This window comes from Narcine bancroftii, chromosome 1 (assembly GCF_036971445.1).
Source record: "Narcine bancroftii isolate sNarBan1 chromosome 1, sNarBan1.hap1, whole genome shotgun sequence".
NCBI lineage: Eukaryota > Metazoa > Chordata > Chondrichthyes > Torpediniformes > Narcinidae > Narcine > Narcine bancroftii.
This window is the reverse complement of record NC_091469.1, coordinates 410361956-410382796: the sequence shown is the minus strand read 5'-3', so window position 1 is coordinate 410382796 and position 20841 is coordinate 410361956. Positions and strand designations below refer to the sequence as shown.

The 20841-nt window shown below is 34.6% G+C and overlaps 1 protein-coding gene across 3 annotated transcripts in view; it reads left to right on the top strand.

Annotated features, from left to right (window-relative positions):
* Positions 1-20841, top strand: part of pex1 (peroxisomal biogenesis factor 1) — a 105701-nt gene that overhangs the window by 36718 nt on the left and 48142 nt on the right. For all 3 annotated transcript variants that reach the window (XM_069913921.1, XM_069913922.1, XM_069913923.1), the window contains 3 exons: positions 304-400; positions 2315-2482; positions 6490-6644. In XM_069913921.1, coding sequence (XP_069770022.1) covers positions 304-400; positions 2315-2482; positions 6490-6644 — 420 coding nt within the window. The remainder of the gene's footprint in view (positions 1-303; positions 401-2314; positions 2483-6489; positions 6645-20841) is intronic.

Sequence of the window (20841 nt, the reverse complement as noted above, 5' to 3'; positions counted from 1 at the left end):
CTTTTCTCAAGTAAGGAGACCAAAATTGCACAGAATACTCCAGATGGGGTCTCACCAGTGCCCTGCACAGTTGCAATAGAACCTCATTTCAACATTACCTTGCTTTGATTACCTTGCCTCATTTGCAAAATCCCCTGTCTCCTTACACAATCCCTTTATCAGACTACTAACCACTGATTGATGGTCAGAAAGAACATAGGAAAGTGCTGCTTCTACACTTGTTTTTAATTAAGATTTAAGTAAACAGCTTTGAATGAATTATTATTCTATCGTGCTAATAATCTGGAATTTAAATTTGTTCAGGGTAGTGGGAAAACTACATTAGCAAAGGCTATCTGCAGAGAAGCAGCAGATAAACTGGAGGCATATGTGGAAATTATTGACTGTAAAGCTTTGCAAGGTAAGAATAAGTAACTTACAAATATTTCCGATTTCAGAACCAACATTTGTTCAATCCTGATTTGTCATTGAATTGAGTATGTTGTAATAAGCTACTTTGTAGTGAAAATTAACCACGTTGGAAGATCAGATGTGGACCGGACAAAAGTTCAGGGTCACCACAGCAAGTAATTTCACAGTTTCCTTTATGCCTCCAAATCAATAACCATTTAGATTGCAGTAAAAAATTTAAAACTTCTGAATAAAAGAGCCATAAAGTAAAATAATTTTAGAAAAAGTGGTATTTGCCTAAAATCATGCTTCCTAATTCATAGTTTTAGAATCTCCATTGAAATCCAAAGGCCCATGCATGAAAATTACACAAAAATGCTGAAAACCTGAAATAAAAACAGAAAAGACTGGAATCACTCAGCAGGTCAGGCAGCATCTGTGAAAACAACAGTTTTAGGTTGCAGTTAAGGTAAAGCAACTGGATAGGACAAAGGGAATACATCTGATAGACTGAAGACGAGGGTTGTCAAAAGTTGTAGAGGTCAATCAGTTGATGGATTAATGGGGGAAGTTAGAGGGGAAAAAATGAACATAAACTATGGGATGAGGATAATTTGAGAAGAAGAATACTGACAAAGGAACATGACAAGGCATCAAAAGCAGGTCAGGCTTTACTCATGGAGAAATTTTGAAGTCAGCAATATACCTCAAGTGAAGATGAGATGCTGTTTCTCTAGCTTGTGTTGAGCATCATTCTAACAATGCAGCATGCCACAGATGAGATCAGATGGGGTGGAGAATTAATGTGGCAAGCCCCAGTGGACTGGATGGATAATGATTGTCTGATCTGTATGTGGTTTATACTCGACAGCCCTGTATTTCACACCTTTTCACATTTCTTTGCCTGTATTAATACTCTCTTACTGTCCTGATTGTATTCCATTTTTATCTCTCTCTGATGCAAGTTTGGGGAGATAATTCCCCAGTGTAACATGGTTTAGCCAGTAAGATTCAACTCCATGTGAAGTCCAGTGGTAGGGCATGATGATGGATGCTGTGCCATCTGCCAATTGAAATCTCAGACTCCATTTTGGCAATATGAATGAAAGTCCTGGACTTGCTGGGGTTTCAACAACTGAAATCCAGCAATTCTAACCATCAAGATTATCCTTATTGTAAAACTTGAAACTAAAATTCCAAAAAAAGTAAAGAAAAAAACATATCTATGTATTAGATGTATTTTTTTCCCCTGTGGACATTTGCTAATAATTTCATTTGTATTGGTAAAGATTCTTAATTTCTGTTCCTATTTGTTTCTTTATTGTTGAATTTTCAAAGATCAGATTACCTGGAGTTACTAGCATTTCACCTTTCTCAATATTCAATTTCCCTTTTTGATGAAAAGATTTAAAATTTCAGACGAGTTCTTGTAGGATATTGTTAGTTTAGTTCGGTGGATTGGAGGCATCATTCAAGGGGAGGAGTTGCTAATAATGGAACAGTCTTCATAAACAGTATGAGGACCTGTTGTGCCCACATATCAAAAGCGTACACACTGGGTTCTACTTTGTGTTCGCACATCAGATACAAAAGAGGACTTGAAAGAAAAATTGTGGACTAGATGAAATTCATGAATCTATCATTTAAAAAAAAAATCCCATTCCAATTGAATTTATTTCTGATTAAAATGTAGTTGCACACTCAAATGTGGCATTAAGGGTTCTGTGTCTGTTTCAAATTATTTATGATTTGAAAGAAATTGATAAATGGTGGTCTTGAGATTTACTCGTGGCAATTTTAAAAGCTAAATTTCTCCAGCTGATGTCTTAAACTAATCTATATTTACAGAAATTGAACTTGAGATGTTTTCAATTCAACTGTACTGAAAATGAGAAGAATGAGACTGAAATATTAATTTTTCTAGGTAAAAGGACTGAAAATATTCGTAAGCAATGGGAAGAAGCTTTCACAGAGGCAGCATGGAGACAACCTTCTGTTGTTCTGTTGGATGACTTGGATCATATTGCTGGTTCTACCTCTTCAGAACAGGAACATAGTGCTGAAGCTATTCTAAGCAGACAGCTTTCTCAAAGTAATTATTTTAATAATTTTTAAAAATGCTTTTCACATAATGGCATTGTAAAGTGATCATGTTATCTCAATGCCAGACAATTCAACAATTCATATTCTTTATTTAATTGCATGAAAGAAATATTTGTGCATTTTTGAAGCCTCTGTTTACTGATCATTTGTGCTGTAGTGCTTAAATTGAGGATTGATAGAATGTTGGAAACTTGTTTGAATTTGGACTCTATATTTTACATGTAAATTGCATCCTCCATTGACAGCTAGATTACATCAATTGAATGACTTGTTTTTTTTCTGCTTTAAAATCAATGCTTAAGATAATTTGAAATTTAGGACCGGAACTTATTTGGAAGTGCTGCAGGTAAGTGCTAAACTATCAGCCAGTCCTAACTCTGCAGTGATGCTGGATTTATCAGACAATTGGTTGAACCTGCACCAGTATTGATCAGTTGCAAGAACAGCAAATCCATTCATTTCAATAGAGAGACATGGATGGAAGAGCCCTAGGTATATATTTGGTAATTTAGACTTCATTTAATTTATGTTTACCTAAAAGATATCTTAAAAAAAATCACATTTTTACTTGTTGATTTTTAATAGTTTAAATATTACTGACAATATATTGAAGCAGGAATAGGCTGTTTACCCCTTTATGCCTGGGTTACTCTTCAGGAAGATGGGTGCACTGACACATTTCCTTTACTATCGTAAAATCTATTGATCTCTGTCTTTATAACCACTAGAATTACAAAGACACCTTTTGGTTGAAGACATTCTTCTCCACTCTATGAATGGCCAACTTTTTATGTTAAGACTGTTATCCCTGATCTCACATACAATATCCCAGCAAAGAGAACATTAACTCACAATCCATCTTTAATCTTTAATATAATTTAATCTTGCATATCTCAATAAGATTGAGATTATTGAATTAATCTTTTAACTTCCTTTTTAAAAAAAAACTTTATTTAAAACTTTTAAAAATAATGTAAAATCAATAGCAACAACAAAAAAATTGTTATTATACAATATAATAAACCCCCCTCCCTCCCCCCGCTCATCCAGCCCCCTTAAGGGGAGCCAAAAAAAAAAACATAAAACATACAATATTTTAAGATATTTCCAAACCCATATATTCTAAATAAGATGACCACATTTTAACAAAAAAAGAGTAATTATCATGTAAATTATGTTATTTTCTCAATACAAATACATCATCTCAATTCATTATGTCAATGCACTATATTAATCTCTACATTGTCTTTCCAAGTAATTGCTACACATTTTCATGCCACAGATAACGCCAAATGTACAAATGCTATTTAAAACTTATCCAACCCCAAGCCAGTCAAAGAAACCATATAACTCAAAACAAAAAAATCTCTGGATCTAATGGTAATTTAATTTTAAATAATTTCTTCAAAACCAACCTAACTTTTTCCCAAAATGGTTGTACCATTTTTGTACAATTTCTTCAAAACCAACCTAACTTTTTCCCAAAATGGTTGTACCAGTTTGATCTATATGTACCATCACAAGACCAAATTACATGCAAAAAAGTTCTAGTACTTAATCCACATTTAAAACAAAGATCTGAATTACTAACTCCGTATTTTTTCAATTTCTCAGGAGTCGAGTATAACTGATGCAAAAAATATAATTAACCAAACCATATCTTACATTAGTCAATTTAGTGACCCCTTCATGACACATAACTTCTCAATCCTTAATGAGGTATAACATGTTAAATTGCTTTCCCATTTATTTCTAGATTTCTCCAAATTCGGTTTATCCATAGTTTCCTGTAACAATCGATACATATCTGAAATAAAACCTCTCTTTGGTATAAAGGAAATCAAAGATTCAATTTTTGTTAACTTAGGTAAACTCATCTCTTTAACATAATTATCCTTTATCAAAGCTCTAAGTTGATAATACATAAATAAAGAATTTACTGGTATACCAAATTTCTCCCTCAATAGATTAAAAAAAAGAAACTGTCTCTCTTCAAAACAATCCTGAATCACTTTTATACCCTGAGAATACCATATCTTTAAATACCTATTAAACATTGAAAAAGGAATAAGCTGATTTTGATATTACGGAGTTTGGATTGATAATTTACCCTTTGTTCCTATAACATCATTTCTTTTCACCCATATCTTTAACAAATGTTTTAATACTGGCATATCATATCCCTACAATAAATTCAAATTCCACTTGTATATAAACTGGTAAACATCAAATTCAGAAGTACAGGATAACTCCACCTTGGCCCAACTAGGAGGCTGATTAATATCCATCATTCTACTAACAAACTTCAACTGTGCAGCTTCATAATGATTTTGAAAATGAGGCAACTGGAGTCCACCTTGTGTATATTTCTGTAAAGCTACTCGAGCTAACTTTCCCTTCCATAAAAATTTCCTCACCACCTTATTCAAATCCTGAAAAAAACCCCTTTGAAAGTGAACATGGAATTGACTGAAATAAGTATTGAATACGAGGAAAAATATTCATTTTAATACAATTTACTCGATCTATTAATGTTAATGGAAGATCCTTCCATTTAATGAAATCCATTTTAATCTTTTTCAATAAATGTACATAATTTAACTTATAATTTGCATTCACAGTTACCGCATAATATTTGATTTCATCAGACCATCTTAATTTAATAATATTTTTACACTCTTTATAATCCCCTTCCAAAATTGGCAATATTTCACTCTTATCCCAATTCACCTTATACCCAGATAACTCCCCAAATTGAACTAAACATTCTTGTAAATATTATCCCTTTAACCTTGTCATTTCTGTCGAATTGTCTGAGCTAATGGTTCAATGGCCAATGCAAACAAGGCTGGTGACAATGGACAACCTTGACGAGTTGATCGCGATATTTTAAATGGCAAAGCAGTCTGGCCATTTATCACTACCCTAGCAATTGGATTTTTATACAATGCATTAACCCAACCAGTAAATAAAAGGGCCAAAATTAAACTTCTCCAGCACCTTAAATAAAAATTCCATTCAACCCTATCAAAAGCTTTTTCTGCATCAAGTGCAACCATCATTGGTTGGTTGGGATGCTGATTCGATGCATTGATCAGCGTTATCAATCTAAGAATATTATCAGGCGCATATCTATTCTTAATAAAACCAGTTTGATCTATATGTACCAACTGAGGTAAATATTTAGCAAGTCTATTTGCCACTGTAGCCACTATTTTATAATCCATATTTAATAATCTCTTAACTTCCTTCATGATAAACTCGCCAACTCAGGCTTTGGTCTGGTGAACCACTATTGCAATAATGCAATTTTGCAGGAAAACCAAGCTTAAACAATTTTTTCCAGATATGACTGTTTAAATCCTCTTTCAAAATGTGCCATTTGCCTTTCTAAATGCTTGCTGTACCTGCACTTTAATTTTAAGTGATTTATGTACAAGGACTCCTTCTGCACACATCTTTTAGTCTCTAACCATTGAAAAATATATTCTGTTTCCATTTTTCTACCAAAATGGATCACCTCACACATTTTTCTGTATTATATTCATTTACTGTTGAAGATGTAATATTTAGAAATATTTCTCCCAATTGATTGACAGCTGGCAAAACTAGGAAATGCTTGCTGTAATTTTCAGCTGTCTTGTGGGTGAGGCTTCTTATGGTCCTTTCACTTGACAGTATATTACACATTGTGCTGTGCAGTTTTCTCTGCTGTATAAGACCAGGTCACTTACCATTGGATGTTATTTATAAGGTAAGAGGACATCAATAAATCTGCAAAACACAAGTTGTACTTGTCTGACAGTCAGTAATGAGGGTAAACAGCTTGCCATTTCAGGAAGCTTTGGATTTTAATGTGCCTGTGGTGTTCTGGATTTATTAACTTTCTTTGATTTGGGAATGGTTTCTTTAGCAGTTCAGAAATATTTGCTTGCACAGATTTGCTGTAGTTTTAATTGTATTGGTAACATGCAAGTCTGTGTATTTTTTTTCCAGTTTTGAAGCATTTGGTTGCTGAAGAAATTTTGCATGGGACTGTTATTGCATTGATAGCCACAAGCATTTCTGAACGCACTTTGCATCCCTCTCTGGTTTCCAGTGAAGGACCTCACCTATTTCAGTGTATTCAGAATATTTCACTTCCAAATCAGGTAAGAGAGCACCCAGTGGATCTACAAGAGATAATATCTGACTGTCACTACCCAGGTTAAATAGCTTGCCATTACAGGAAGCTCTGGATTTTAAATTCTTATTATTCCACATTGAAAGTCACAGCTCTATAATTCTCTGGTGAGGCCACACTTAGAATATTGTGTCCACTTCTAGTCACCTCATTATAGGAAGAATGTGGAAGCTATTGAGAGGGTATGGAGGAAATTTACCAGGATGTTGCCTGGATTCGAAAATAAGTCTTATGAGGCAAGGTTAGCAGAGCTAGGGCTTTTCTCTTTGGAGCAAAGGATGAGAGCTGACTTATGTGAGGCAGAAATGAAGTAGACAGCTAGCACCTTTCCCTCACGGTGGGAGTAGCAAACACCAAAGGACATCAGCACAAAGTGAATGGAGAAAGATTTAGGGGCGATATCAGGGGTAAGTTTTTTTTTTACACAGATATGTGGGTGTCTGAAATGCATTTCTAGAGGCAGTGGTGGAGGCTGGAACATTTGGGATTCTTAGATGGGCACAGATAGAAAAATAGAAGATAATGAGGTAGAGAGGGTTTTGTGCTTTTTTTTTGGTAAGTATATATGGGTCGGCATAACATTTTGTGCCAAAGAGCCTGTACTGTGCTGTAATGTTCTATGTTCATGAATTGAAATGATAGAGAGGACCAGTTTCTTTGGGAACTCTTAATGGTCAAATCATCTCAGATTTTTATGAACTACATATTAAAATCAATATTGTTAACTAAGACTTGGTGCCAAGAATCAGAGAAGATGCTAGAGCACCTGACCTCTGCATTCACCATTGAGGCCAGCAGTGGAGTGAGCACCTGTGTTGACCTGATTTAAATTGTGTGATGTCTAAGTAAAATGATATGTGCAGGCTGGCCACCTATTTATCTATTTATTTAATTATTTATTTTGTCTTCATGCTTTTAATGAACTTCTAGGACATAAATGTGTTTCACTAAAATGCATAATTCTTTTATTAAACTCATAACTTTATTTGAATTATTTTTAAATGTCTCTGATTACCAGACATATTAAAAAATAATTCAAAGGACTTTGACAACAGAGAGTTGTTGGGGGCATGCCACGTGATGACGTGGGGTTAGACTGCAAATCCCTACTCTCCTCGATAAAGTTGAAAAAAAGTGACAAAAAAATGTTATAAAAGTTACAGAAAATAGAAGAAAGAAGTGTTTTAATATATATACAACAGATCAACATGCCACCAAAGAAAGACAGAGGTGCTACAGTGACACAAGAAACTGAACAAGAAAAAGAGCAAGATAAAGAAGAGAGGCCTACTTTGAGGAAGGATCTTGGAGCTGTCGGGAAGGTAATACTCAAGGGAGATAGGCCAGAAGCTGGGGAGACCTTGGACACTGCTGTGTTGGGTCTCCCGACAATGGGAGAAGAAGTGACTATGAATGTGTGAGGAGTCGTACATGTGCAGAACGCATTAAGAAAATAGGCCATTTTTAAAAAAGATTCCTGAAGTCTCCAGCTCCAGTGAACAAGAGGAGGACCTGGAAAAACAAAGAAAATCTCAAGAACAAGAAATTTTGAAGAAATAAAGGGGAAAAAATTACAGATATGTCTATGTATGCAGCTGAAATGAAAAAGTACATGGAAACTTTTCAGCAATCTGATGACAATGGCAGATGAAGTTTAAAAAAATAGAAAATTGAAAGATTAATGCAACAGGTGGACATGAGATTTGAAGGGGTGGATGGAAAAATTAAAGGTAACATTTGAGATTCAAAGCATTAAAGAACAGATGTGTGATCAATTAATGCAAAAAATAGACATTTTGGAAAATTTCAGTAGAAGGAATAACATCAAGATTGTTGGACTTAAAGAAGGTGATGAGGTCAAGACATAGAAAAAGATTTTGCATTGTTGGTTACCGGAATCTTTGGGACAGGCTGAATTTCAAGGAGACCTGGAGATTGAGAGAGCCCATCGTGCACAGAGACCAAAGATTTGAAGTGAGGGAGAAGATATTGGAATTGGCAGCAAAGAAAGACTATCACCTCTGATTTATAATGGAAATAAGATTTTCTTTTATCCAGACATAAGCTTTGAATTGTTGAGAAAGAGGAAGAAGTTTAATGCAGTTAAAAATGTTCTGTGGAAGAAAGGCTATGCCTTTGTCTTGAGATATCCAGCTGTATTGAAGTTTTTTGTCCCAGATGGGAGAAACAGATTTTTTACCGGCCCTAATGAGGCAAAGGTGTATGCCGATTCATTGCCTGAAAGAGAAAGACAGTTGGTTGCTGATACTTGAATGCTTTATATTACAGAAGATGTTTTGCTGTAACTGGGAAAAAAAATAACAAATGAGTTTAAATAGGGATCTATATGTATTAAAAGATCTATGAAAGAATCAGAATTGATGATAAGAATATAACAGGGGATTGTGTGGTATATTGAGTGAATTAGTGGAGAATATGAAGCTAAATACTGCAAAGTCATGTGCACTAGTGTGATTGTAATCATATCCCAAATAGATCGGGGGAATAAGACGGAATAACATCACGCGCCTTGGTTGGGGGGGGTGGTTCTTTCTTCCTTCCTTAATTTTTCCTTCTGTCTTTTCTTCTTTTAAACTTGAATCAATTAAGGATATTGTGACAAATGTTATGAATATAGTAGAAGTGGGAGAGGGATGTAAGATGGACAGAGGATTTAATATTGGTACCTAAATGGCAGGAAAATTGAATTTTATTAGTATTAATATTAATGGAATCCAGAAAACAATAAAACATAAAAAGTATTAAGCTATATGAAAAAGATGAAAGTAGATATAGCTTTTTTGCAGAAAACTCATTTGACTGAAATAGAACATGGGAAGTTGAAAAGAGATTGGGTTGGAATGGTATTGTCTTCATTTAATTCTAAGGCCAGAAGAGTATCCATATTAATATCTAAAAATTTACCATTTAAAATATTGGATACGACTATAGATAAAGCAGGAAGATATGTAATGATTAATTGTCAAATTTATTCAGAATATTGGATATTAATTAATATATATGCTCTGAATATAGATGATGGGAAATTTATGCAGGATGTTTTTATGCAATTATCAAATACACAGGGGAAAATAATAATGGGTGAAGATTTTAATTTTACTTTTGATTCAAAATTAGATAGATCCGGTGGAACTATTGTTAAAAATAAAGATCACAAGACAAAGGAACAAAAGCAGGCCACTAGGCCCATCGAGTCTGTTCCGTAAAACTACACTAAGCTACTATACACTAGTTCCAATTTCCGGCCTTTTCCCCATATCCTTTGATGCCCTCACTAATGAGATACTTGTCTATTTCTTGTTTAAATACTCTCAGTGATCTGGCTTCCACTGCTGTATGTGGTAGAGGGTTCCACAGATCCCTGATTCTCTGGCTAAAGAAGTTCTTCCTAATCTCTGTTTTATATGGATACCTCTAATTTTCAGACTATGATCCCTTGTCCTTGATTCCCTCACCAAGGGAAACATCTTACTCGCACCCTATCTAAACCTTTCAAAATACAAAAAGCCTCTATGAGATCTTCTCTCATTCTCCTATACTCCAATGAATACAACCCAAGAGCTGCCAAACGCTCTTGCATTCCAGGAATCATCCTAGTAAATCTCCTCTGCACCCTCTCCAACAACATCACATTCTTTCTAAGATAGGGGGCCCAAAACTGCATGCAGTACTCCAAATGAGGTCTCTCCAGTGCCCCAAAGAGCCTCATCAACACCTCTTTACTCTTGTACACTATTCCTCTTGAAATGAATGCCAAAATAGCATTCGGTTTCTTCACTACCAATTTCACCTGGTCATAAACTTTTAGGTTCATTTCATGAGGACACCCAGGTTCCTTTGCACATCCAAGGTCTGCATTTTCACCCCATCCAAATAGTATTCTGCCTGTTTATTTCCACTGCCAAAATGTACAACTGTACATTTCTCTATGTTAAATCTCATCTGCCATAATTTTGCCTAGTCTCCTAATCTATCTATATACTTCTGCAACTTTACGGTTTCTACTACACTTCCTACTCCGCCACCTATCTTGGTGTCATCCACAAATTTGGCCACAAAACCATTTATACCACAATCCAAATCATTTATATAAATTGTAAACAGCAGCGGCCCCAATACCGACCCCTGCGGAACACCACTATTTACAGGCAGCCATCCAGATCGAGAACCCTTAATTTCAAGCCTTTGCTTCCTGACTATCAGCCACTTATCTATCCAGTTTAATAATTTCCCTGTAATTCCACGGGCCCTCATCTTATTTAGCATCTTATTTATTTTGAAAGCCTTTTGAAAATCTAAATAGATAACATCCACAGCCTCTCCTTTGTCTTTACTTGAGATTTAGGAACATAGGAAGTAGGAATAGGAGTAGGCCAAAAATGGCCCATCGAGCCTGCTCCGCCATTCAATAAGATCATGGCTGATCTAATTTATGACCTAACTCCACCTACCTGCCTTCTCCCCATATCCCCTAATACCTCTATCATGTAAAAATTTATCAAACCGAATTTTAAATATGTTTAATGAGGCAGCCTCAAACACTTCCCTGGTTAGAGAATTCCAAACATTCACTACTCTCTGGGAAAAACTATTTTTCCTCATCTCTGTCCAAAATCTACTCCCCTGAATCTTGAGACTATGTCCTCTCATTTTAGCTTCCCCGGCCAGCTCAAAAAACCTTCCTACATCTATCCTATCCATACCCTTCATAATCCTATATGTTTCTATAAGATCTCCTCTCATTCTTCTGAACTCGAGCGAATACAATCCTAGACGATTTAATCTTTCATCACAAGTCAACCCCTTCATCCCAGGGATCAACCTAGTAAACCTCATCTGGACTGTCTCCAAAGCCAGTATATCCTTCCTCAAATATGGAGACCAGAACTGGACACAGTACTCCAGGTGCGGTCTCACCAGTACCTTATACAGTTGCAACATCACCTCCCTACTCCTGAATTCAATTCCTCTAGCGATGAAGGCCAACATTCCATTTGCCTTCTTAATAACCTGGTGCACCTGCAATCTAACTTTTTGCGATTCATGCACAAGCACTCCCAAGTCCCGCTGCACAATACCATGCAGTAGTTTTTCACCCTTTAAATAATATTCAGCTCTTTTATTTTTCTCGTCAAAGTGGATAACCTCACACTTACTAACATTGTACTCCATCTGCCAGACCTTTGCCCACTCATCCAGCTTAACTATATCCCTCTGCAGACTCTCCACATCCTCATTACAATTTGCTCTTCCACTCAATTTGGTGTCATCTGCAAACTTGGCTACACCACATTTTGTCCCTTCCTCCAAGTCATCAATGTAAATGATGAACAGTTGTGGGCCTAACACCGACCCCACCTACCAACCTGCCAACCTGAAAAATTCCCATTTATCCCAACTCTCTGCCTCCTGTCAGACAACCAACTTTCAATCCAGGCCAATATACTTCCCCGGACTCCACTTTCCTGTAACTTACTGATAAGTCTCTTGTGCGGCACCTTATCAAACGCTTTCTGGAAATCCAAATATACAACATCAACCTCTTCCCCTCTATCCACCGCACCCATTATATCCTCAAAGAATCCTAACAAGTTTATCAAACAAAATCTTCCCTTTCTAAAACCATGCTGCGTCTGCCTGATTGAACCCTTACGTTCCAAAAGTTTCACTATTTCATCTTTAATGATGGCTTCAAGCATTTTTCCAAGCTAATTGGCTGATAATTTCCAGTCTTCTGCCTACATCCCTTCTTAAAAAGTGGCGTGTCATATGCTGTTCTTCAGTCTGCCAGGACCTGCCCAGAATCCAAGGAATTTTGGTATATGACCACCAATGCATCAACTATAACTTCTGCCATTTCCTTCAGAACCCTTGGATGCATATCATCAGGACCAGGTGATTTGTCTGGCTTTAGTCCCATTAGTTTCTCCATCACTACTTCCTTTGTAACAACTATATTATCAAGGCCCTCCCCAACATTTGCATCCTTAACTCCACACTTGGGCATGCTGGACGTGTCTTCCACCGTGAAGACTAACACAAAATATTTGTTCAATGCTTCGGCCATTTCCTCATTTTTTTGCAACCAGTTTTTCTTTCTCATCCTCCAAGGGTCCTGTGTTAACTCTGCCCACTTATAACATTTTTTTGCTTTCTGTTTTTATATTTTGTGCCAATTTACTTTCATAATCCTTTTTCCCATTTCTTATTACCTGCTTTGTAACCCTTTGTTGTCTCTTAAAGTTATCCCAATCTTCCAGTTTCCCTTTGCTCTTTGCAGCTTTGTACACCTGCGCCTTCAATTTTATACTCTCCTTTATTTCCTTTGTTAACCACGGTTGATTTTTAGCTCCCTTGCTGTCCTTTTTCCTGACCGGAATATATTTTTGTTGAGCATTACAAAATATTTCTTTGAAAATCTTTCACTGTTCCTCAACTGTTTCATCAATTAGCCTGTGCTCCCAGTCCACTCTGCACAATTCCTCCCTCATCCTATGGTAGTCACCCCTGTTTAAGCATAATACATTTGTTTTAGATCTAACTATTTCCCCTTCCATCTGAATGAGAAATTCAATCATACTATGATCGCTATTTCCCAGATGGTCTCTGACTATTACATCATTTACTCTACCTATCTTATTGCACAACACTAGATCCAGGAGAGCATTTTCTCTTGTTGGTTCCTTAACATGCTGCTTATGAAAGCTATTGCGGATGCATTCTATGAAGTCCTCTTCCAGACTCCCACGACCAACTTGATTTTCCCAATCTATGTGGAAGTTAAAGTCCCCCATGACTACTGCTGTATCATTATTACATGCCTCACTTTTTCCTGTGCCACTAATCTATTGTTATTTGATGGGTGATAGATAACACCTACCAATAATTTTTTCCCTTTGCTCTTCTTTATCTCTACCCAAATGGACTCAACATTATGCTCTTTAGATCTTATATCATCCCTCACTACTGCCTGGAGCTCATCTTTGATTAAGAGTGCAACTCCACCTCCCTTACCATTCTGTCTATCTCTTTGCACCACCTGATACCCTTGAAAGTTTAATTCCTATTTAGGGTCACCTTGTAGCCATGTTTCCGTGATGGCTACCAAATCATAGGTTTTTCTTCAAAAAACTCTAATAGGTTGGTCAGACAGGATCTACCCTTTAAAAAAAACCATGCTGACTTGGACCTATCCTGTCATGCATCACTAGGTATTTCATCACCTCATCCTTGAGGATCAACTCTAATATCTTCCCAACCACCGACGTCAGACTAATCGGCCTATAGTTTCCTTTTTTCTGTCTCCCACCTTTCTTAATTGACAACAGCAAAACCACATTTGCGACCTTCCAATCGAGATTACTCGTTTTATTCTTATAGACACAAGACATATTCGCATATAGATATGCTCTTAATCTCCACACATTTGCAAGTTAGAGTTCAAAAGATTAAATATCAAGCAAGTATATTATCAGACCATTCACCTTTAGTTATTTCAATTACATTGGAAGAAGAACAAAGTAAAGGTTACGGATGGAGATTTAATACGGCACTTTTAAAGAGGAAAGACTTTTGTGAATTTATAAGACAGCAGATCAAGTTTTTTCTAGACACTAATGAACATTCAGTAATAAATAAATTTATTACATGGGATTCTATGAAGGCCTATTTAAGAAGACATAATAAGTTATACATCTAAAATAAAGAAAGAGTATATGAGAGAGGTTGATCAATTGGATAAGGATATATTGTCTTTAGAAAAAGAGTTGCATGTTCAGAAAAATGGTGAGAAATTAAGATTATTTTGATTAAAAAAAATTGAAAATACAATGCAATCTTATAAAGCAGAAAGAGATTTAAGACGTACACGATAAATATTAGGAGTTAGGGGATAGAGCACATAAAGTTCTAGCGTGGCAATTAAACACAGTACAACTATCAAGAACAATAATTGCAACAAAAAGGGAATCTGGTCAAACTACCTATAAAATGCAGGAAATTAATGATGATTTTAGGAATTTTTATAAAAAATTATATCATTCTGAATCTTTGAAAGATGGGAAAAAATAGATGAATATCTGTCATAAGTTATATTACCTGAGTTAAATATGGAGGAAAAAATGGAACTATCAAATTCTTTTATGGATGTTGAAGTATATGAAACTTTAATGTCTTTATCAAATAATAAGGCACTGGGAGAGGATGGTTTCTTGCTGGAATTTTATAAAGAATTCAATGAGCTATTAGTTCTTGTTTTTATGAGATTATTGGATCAAATGGAAGATTCTAATGATTTATCAGATCATTTAAAACTGCTTTAATAACAGTTATTCGGGGGCGTGGCAAGATGGCGTAAGGAACAGCCGTGCCTTCCAGTCCTCTCCTGACTCTAACTTATTGTTTTGTCTTTAAGTGCCCGTTAAAACTTTTAAAAAAAGTTTATAAATAGTATGAGGTGTTGAATTAATACCTAATGGTACATTTGTTTAAAAAAAAGTAAAAGGAAACATCAACAGATTGTTAAAAAATTATATTTTCCGAAATTATCTGAGCCTGCTTGTTTACAAAAAGCCACGACTCAGCGTGAAATGGATCCAGGAAAAGAAGCGAAGAATTCGGCCTTGGAGCTTCGTTCTGATTCCGTAAGTCTTTCTGAAGGTCGTTTTCAGCTGCCTTTAGAACAAAGGGCTGGCCGGATGCTAGTATTTCAAACAACGTCTACTGAGACTTTGACTGCTGAATTAGCTGGGGCGCCACCAGTTGGAGAGTTAAAGAGTTGTTATTTGACTGCTATACCACCAGTTATAACAGCTCTTCCAGATACTGATGTAACAAAGCTTTTAAAGGAGGTTTGGATCAAAGATAACCCTGATCATCAGCCTCCTGATACTTCTGGGGGGGTCTGTGGCAGGGGCTCTTACACGGAGTCAAACTGCAAGAAAAGCTACTAAATTAAACGAAGGGATAGAAGGTCCTCTGAATCCACAAGAACAGCAGAGTCCCACCATGTCTGGATATACTGATGTTGATATACTTTTCAAGAGTCTTGAACATAAGATATTTTCTTCAATGATGCATTTAGGTGATTCTATGAATAATCTTACTTCTAAGATTAATGCATTGGTGGATGTCAATACTCAACAGATGGCTGATTATGGAGCTTTTAAAGTTGAAACTATTGAAAGACTTGAGATGTGTGATCAAGGATTATCTGATGTACAAGACCAATTGCAAGATGTGAATAAAACAATTGAAACGTTACAGATTCAGAATAAAAATTTAGCAAAAATGGTTGATTATTTGGAGAACCAATCCAGACGGAATAATGTGAAAATTGTCGGCTTGCCAGAAGGCATAGAAGGGCCAGATCCAAGAAAATTTTTCACTGAATAGATTCCACAAGTGTTGGGACAAGATAAGTTTTCTGAAGGTTTAATATTGGAACGGGCTCATAGAGCTTTGAGAAGGAGACCTTTTTCAGGACAGAATCCAAGACCTGTTCTGGTTCGCTGTTTAAATTACTGTGATAGAGAGACTATTTTACGTATGGCTATTAGAAATGCACAGCAAAACAAATCTCCTTTGATGGTTCAGAGTAATCGTGTTTTCTTCTATCCGGATTTGAGTCAGGAAATTATGTTTCAACGACGTGAATTTAATTCTGTGAAAGAATTATTGTGGAAAAAAGGATATAAGGCAACATTTCGATACCCTGCGGTACTGAAGATTTTTCAGGATGGATATCAACCAAAGTTCTTTGATAATCCTAAAGAAGCTATGGATTTTGCTCAGTCTTTACCAATTACGCAATTCCAGGAATGACGTAGTCCTCCACGGTCTCCAAAGAGGGCAGTGCTGCAAGAAGGGAATTTGATTTCTGGAAGAAATGGAAGAAACGGTGGTCGCAATGGCAAAGGAAAATCATTTAATAGATAAGGAACATTTGAAACTCAAACATGAATGGGTTGGGCACGTTTTTTATTCTTCGTTTAATTCTAAGGCAAAAGGTGTGGCAGTTTTGGTACATAAGAATCTACCATTTTAGTTACAGAGTGAAGAGAAAAATGGTGGAAGATTATTAAAATTAAATTGTACAATCTTTAATAAGGCATGGACTTTGCTTGCTGTGAAAGAACGGTTGTGGAAAAAAAGACATAGGGCAACATTCAGATATTCTGCGGTACTGAAAATTTTTTAGGATGGAAATTAGCCAAAATTCTTTGACAATCCTAAAGAGGTTATGGACTTTGCTCAGTCTCTACCAATCATGCAGTTTCAGGAACGATGTAGTCCTTCAAGGTCTCCAAAGAGAGTAGAGATGTAAGGTGGGATCCAGATTTTTAAAAGAAATGGAAACAATGGTGATCGAAGTGGTAACGTTGATTTAAAAAAATAAACCTTTTATCTTTTTTTTGAAGAGTTTAAATAGTTTAAATAATGATGATAGTTTAATGAAATGGGAGTTGGGAGAGGGAACTGGGTGGGCACTAGTTTCCAGAAGTCATCAGCTACCTGTGAGTTATCTCACACCCAATATTTTGGGGGAGTTACCACTTTGGGCGGTTTAAACAGGAGGAGGTAGTTGTGACCTCCGACCTGTTTTTTTTTTCTTTTTAATTTTTGGGTTAAGAAGTGAAGGTTTTTTTTTATTTTTTTTTTAAATAAATATTTTTTTTAACTCTTTTTGTTTTCTGATTGTAATTGAGAGGGAATTAGGAGGTTTTTTTCTCTCCTTTTTTTTCTCTTTTTTTTGGGAGGGGGATTTTTACTCTTTCTTTTTTCAGAGGATGATGTCACAGAAGATAATAAGTCAAAAATTGAGGATGTTGAATTAGATGAAGAGGAAGATGAGGGGAAAGATGATAAGAAGAGAAAGAAGAAAATTAAGTACAAATACATTGAGGGAGAAGAGTTTAATAAAATTAAGTTAATTTCGATAGAGAATTTTGAAGATGTTATAAATGAAGAATATGGAGAATTTTATAAGAGTTTGAACTTTTTTTTCTTTTTCTTTTTTATATAAGGGGAGGGGAAGGGAATAAAAAGTTTATCTGATTGTTTTTCTAAGGGATGTTTTTGTTCTCTCGATGAATTATAAAGGAAACTTGGTATTAATGGAAATTCTGTATTTACGTATTATTAATTATGATTTTTTGTAAAACAGATATGTGGTTGATAAATGATTTTAATATTTGAATTTAGTTTTAAAGTGGATTTCATTTGTTAAATACATGTATTATGTTTGATTTAAATATATGTTTAAGGGTATTATTTTAGTATTGATTTTTTTTGTTGTTAGTAATTTTTTTGTTGTTAAGTTTTATCTTTTTTTGTAAGTGGGGTTTTTTATTTTATTTACAACATTGCTAATTAATTCTTCACTCTTTATTTTGGGGGAGAAGGTTGGACTAATTTTAAATTAGATGATTAATGTTGTGTTATAATTATTGGGGGAGTTAATTTGTGTAGTTTAATGATGTAGTATTCTAATTTTTATGATCTTATTTTTTATTATTTCTTTAAATGTAATTTTTATTTTATTCATGTCATAAAATTTTAAATAAAGTTTAAAAAAAAATAACAGTTATTCCAAAAAAAGGGAAAAGATCCTCTGTTACCATCTCCTTATAGACCAATTTCATTATTAAATACAAATTATAAAATTGTATCCAAATTAATAAATATGGATGAAACTGGCTTTATTAAATATAGAAGATTGGCGGACAATATAATTAAATTTATAAGTTAACTAAATGTAGCCTAGAAAGAAAAGATACCAGCAATCACAGTGACTTTAGACACGGAAAAAGCATTCAATAGATTAGAGTGTGATTATTTATTTAAAGTGTTAAATGCTTTCAGATTTCAAATATTTTTATAAATTGGATAAGAGCTTTGTATAATCACCCAAAAGCTAAGGTGGTCACAAATAGGCAAATATCAAAACCTTTTCTATTAGAAAGATAATCTGGGCAAGGATGTCCATTATCACCATTTTTATTTTCACTGGCAATAGAACCATTGGCAGAAGTGATAATGAGATTAAAGGTTTTAAGATAGAAGATAAAGAACATAAAATTAGTTTGTTTGCAGATGATGTTATACTATATCAAACAAAACTAGAAATATCATTAGAGAAATTGAATGTATGATTGACGGAATATGGTATAATATCAGGTTACAAAGTTAATGTAGGAAAAAGTGAGGTGGTGCCTATGAATGATGGGGCTGTACTCAAAGCAAGCAGCTGATGAAGTTTAAATGGCAAAAGGAAGCAATTAAATATTTAGGAATTAATATTGATAGGATTTATTTAAATGGAATTATTTGCCATTTTTGAAAAAAATTAGTGAGGATTTTTAAAAAATGGAAAGATTTACCAATAACCTTAATAGGAAGGATAAGTTGAGTAAAAGATTAATATTTTTCCGATTACCAATTCCTGTACCAACAAAGTTTTTTCAAGAATTAAATGAAAATATAAAAAAATATATTTGGCGAAATAAAATGCCAAGGATAGCTTTGGAAAAACTGACTTGGAAATTTGATCAGGGCGGACCAAAATTGCCAAATTAAAAAAATTATTATAAACCAGCTCATTTAAGATTTTTGTCTTCATGTTATCAAACTGGAGAAAAGACAGCATGGGTACAGATTGAAATGAGTAAACTAGGAGAAATAGATCCAGAACATATTTTATACAAATGGCATGAAGAACTTTTGAAAGAAAGAATAGAAGTACCAATTCTAAAATATTTGCTTAAGATATGGAACGGAATAAAGAATTATAACCAAAATGATATTAAAGCAAAACCCACATTCCTTTTACATTAAATAATCTTTTTTGATATCTGGCATAATCATGGGATAAAGAGGATAAAAAAAAAATTTAGGTTCCTTTTTTTGACCTTTGAACAAATGAAAGAATATAATATACCAAATAATATGATTTTTTAAAATATTTTCAGTTCAAATCAAATTTAAAAAAGAAGTTAGGTGAAAATTAAAGAACATAGTCAATTTGAATATTTAAAAACTGATACATTTACAGAGAAATTTATTTCTAACACGTATATAAAATTACAAGACACAATGCAAAAAAAAGGAATTATACAAGTACAAACAAAAGTGGGAAAAAGATTAAAATATGCAAATTCAAGAAGAGGTATGGTCAAAAATGTGTCAAGAGAATGTAACTAATTCAATTAATGTCACTTCTCAAATGGTACAATATAATTTTTTTGTACCAGCTATACTATATTCCATATAAATTACGTAGACTTGATTCAAATTGTTTTGATAAGTGTTTCAGATGTAACAAGGAAATAGGTACCTTACTACATGCAGTTTGGTTGTGTGAAAAAGTTGGAAAGTTTTGGGAAGATTTGTGAGCATTGTTGGGGAAAATTATGAAGATACAAATATCAAGAGATCCCAGAATATTTTTGCTAGGTGAATTATACAAAACAGATACTAAATTGAAGCTAGACTAATATCAACAAAAGTTTTTGAGTGTAGCAATAGTGGTGGCTAAGAAATGTATGGCGGTAATGTGGAAGTCGGAAAATATTGTAGGGTTGAATAGATGGCATGTGGAAATACAAAATTGTATACCATTAGAAAGATAATACTTATAACTTAAGGAACCAACCAGAAAAATTTTATGATTTGGAAACCATATATGGATTTTGTTGATAAAAGTCCATCCATATCGTCTGCTACACCCGCTCCTCCCAATTAATATGTTCAAGATAGAATTAATATGTTAAAAATTATGATTGATTTAAAATAATTCAAGGGTGCTTTCTTTTTTCTTTCTTTTGGGGGAGGGATGGGGATAAAATTAATTTATCATTTTGCATCATTTTTATTATAATGTATTATTCAAGATGAAGAAATATATGTTTGTAATTGATGCAAATGGAAAAAAAATAGTTTTCATAAAAAAGTGAGAAAGAGAGCTGTCAAAAGCTCAGAACAAAGCCTAGTAGGCTAGTTTCTGTTTGCAACTTGCCCTGCTTTCTGAGAGAATCTTTGTGGATGGAGGATTAGCTGAGTCAGCCCATTATACAAAAAAGTCCAAAACTCTGGATGCCAGAAATCCAGACCACCCAAGAATCTGGACTTCTCAAACTCTCAGCTGA